The sequence below is a fragment of the Agrilus planipennis genome, unplaced genomic scaffold, assembly GCF_000699045.2.
Source record: "Agrilus planipennis isolate EAB-ADULT unplaced genomic scaffold, Apla_2.0 scaffold19, whole genome shotgun sequence".
Classification (NCBI taxonomy): Eukaryota; Metazoa; Arthropoda; class Insecta; order Coleoptera; family Buprestidae; genus Agrilus; species Agrilus planipennis.
Window position 1 is genome coordinate 185,980 of NW_020438954.1, and position 2,933 is coordinate 188,912.

Sequence of the window (2,933 nt, forward strand, 5' to 3'; positions counted from 1 at the left end):
TTCCTAAGCATTGTGATTTAACAGAAAAGTTATTTAAATATAATAACTTAGTGTAGATAAGATATGCTTCATTGTTTAAATATGGATAAAGTAAAATACCTTTACGGTAGCCTAAAAAACGTTTTGTAGGAACACTTCAATAGCAATTGACTTCAGTTTTCAATTTTATTTTGTGAATACGATAATAAGTTGAATAAACAGAAGTCATATTCATAATTAATTAGTTTTATCATTAGTTAATCGATATCTCATATCTAGCAAGCATTTTTAGAATAAATTTACTGTTTTTTATTTTGTTACAATTACTTAACGTTCCGACTTCCATAATATATAGTAAAACGCAGTAACTAATTGTAAGTGTGTAACCATCACTGATCTGGATGATAATTTCAAGACATAAACGCTGATTCTCCTTGCTTAATAATTTCCACAAACAACTGGCATATTTGTATTTTAGTATGTAGTCTATAGCCAATTAGAACAAATTAACCGACGACAATTGACGATATTATTCTATAATCTTCTTTTCAATCTAATAGTTAATATTAGAAGCAAAAAAGTATTGAAGCAAACACTAGAGAAAAAGAGAAAATCTACACGAATTGCATTCAATAATAAAACAGTATCCATCTTTATTTATTGGATTTAATTTTTTAACCGGCATCTAAATGTTACAAAATAAAATGCTTCAATACTTTCTTACATAAATATAACTTTTTGTTTCGTTTTGCAAAATTGGTTGATGACGAAGGTCAAAACTAATAACCGTATCTTTTAGGCAAGGTAAAATTGCATTAGAATACTGATTGCGAGATTGTTATCTTCACTATAAACTAAAATTAATGTCAAAACCATTTGATAAATTATTTACTTTAAACTACTAGATTGTCTATTTATANGAGATGAAGAAGTTTTGCAAAAAGTAGAATAACGGGGGCGCTATGAGAATCGACAAACAGTAAGGACACCTGAAACCTGATGGATCAGTTAGTTAAGAGACATGATATATACTGTATAAAGAGCAGAAGCCGTCTGTAAAGGGAGACTTCTATGTGGAAATAGTAAGACATGTTCGAGACGCGATGCTATGAAAGGGTGATGAACATATATAATATAGGGCAATTGAAAATTGTTCGTATTCCTCTCGGGATAAGAAACTAACACTAATTGGAAATCATTTAACCTTTATCACTTGGGGCTCGGAAATGCGCCATTTTCAAGAAAATTTACTTCAGTATTCAAACAGTAAATTTTGTGGTTTTTAGCTTTAGCCAATCAGTAAGTTATCAGATCATGCATAAATTTAGGCCAATTAGTATTTTTAACTCCCAAAATTCGCATTTTTGTAACAAGAAAACCGAAGTAGATTTTCTAGAAAATAACGCATTTTGTGATAGTTTCTTCTCCCGTGTAATGTCCAGTCACCTTGGATATATAAATATATGACGTTATAAAATGACGTCATTTTGAAAAAAGTCCGAATCTCCTGATTAGTGAATCTACATCGTCAGCTATGCTCGGTTCGAAGTGTCCACCCTCTTTCTAACTTATTTTACAATTACGTATAAAAATTGGCATATTTATTAACTTTGAACCCCCATAACTTTTTATGGGGGTGAGACCGCCACGAACTTTTTATGGTACAGTGGTGGGGGAGACCTCCTCTTTCGATCCCTCTTCCCCACCGCCGAAAGGGGTGGGGGCCATCATCTAGACCTTTACCATCTACTTTATGATTTTGTGTGAATTCCAAAACATTCATATTTGTTCATTAAAACGTTTTTTCCAGTTTGACCCACATACTGTAGTTTTTTGTTCTTAATCTTGTTCGAACGTGTTCCAAAGTTTCACTCGACATTTTCACGACCAATATGAAATAGATGAATACTTTTGTGGCATTATACTTTTTATTTGAAGTTTCCAGTTCTGTGTAAAACAGGTTTGTATCTTAACGTTGCCAATTTTAATGAATTAGCAATTTAATTTCACGGAAATTTTTCTAATGAGGAATTTGCTTGTCATGTTTGCACACGACAGCGATCTTGTATTTTCCAGGGATACCTCCTGGCTATTTCCGCATAATAATTAGCCAGAATAGTTTTCAAAACTAAACTATGCGACTAATCATTATTTATGCAAAACTGAATCTATTGCGTAGAACTAATTTTCCGAATTCCTAACTGTAACAACAATAATATACTTAAGACAGTGTCCAACAGGCCTTTTATTTAGTACAGAGAGTTCTACTTTAGATCAAGTTACATTATTAAATAAAATTAAAGGATCTATTAAGACTTCCCCTTAGCAGATTGTCAAATGTGCAAGACTAACATAAAGACTTCTGGAAAATGCAGTTTAACCTCATCTGCCATCAATAAGAATGTTATCGTTGACGAAAAATACGTCACAAGGACTAGGAGGTCCTGCTAGAAGGAGCCAATCGTCTTCGTCATCGACCACTGACTCATCCAGAGATACTCCAGGGAGGATTATAATTCCACCCTCACCGACCTGCAACACGACGAGAACGAAATGTTAGAGTTAAACATTCAGAATATTTTATTGCATATATACATACATATGTACTAAAAGATACATAAATTTCTCAAAAAAATTGTCTTGATTTTGTAAGCACCTAATTATTTCAAGGAGGTTATTGTCACCGACAGGGACGTACTCAGCTTATTTTTCAAGGGCCAAGGGAAGCATCGCCACCAGCCGGACCCTCCTTTAGCTATGTCCCTGTGGATCTAGATAGCGATTTAAAGCTTATTAGTTCCCATCATCACGCGATACGCACATATATTTTATTCCAAAGTATTCTCTGATCTTTCAAACGTTATCTTATTTCAACTAAGATTAATGAGGATATCGTGGGTAGAAAAGGTTAGAAATGAAGAGGTGTTAGAAAGAGTAGGAGAACAGAGGACTCT

General features: G+C 33.3%; 1 protein-coding gene across 3 annotated transcripts in view; it reads right to left on the bottom strand.

Annotated features, from left to right (window-relative positions):
* LOC108743780 overlaps positions 1 to 2,933 on the bottom strand; it is a 54,829-nt gene that overhangs the window by 41,794 nt on the left and 10,102 nt on the right. For 2 of the 3 annotated variants that reach the window (XM_025974908.1, XM_025974909.1), the window contains exon 2: positions 2,366 to 2,511. The exons of the other annotated variant lie outside the window; for it this stretch is intronic. In XM_025974908.1, the coding sequence (XP_025830693.1) occupies positions 2,366 to 2,511 (146 nt within the window). The remainder of the gene's footprint in view (positions 1 to 2,365; positions 2,512 to 2,933) is intronic. 3 annotated transcript variants of the gene reach the window in all.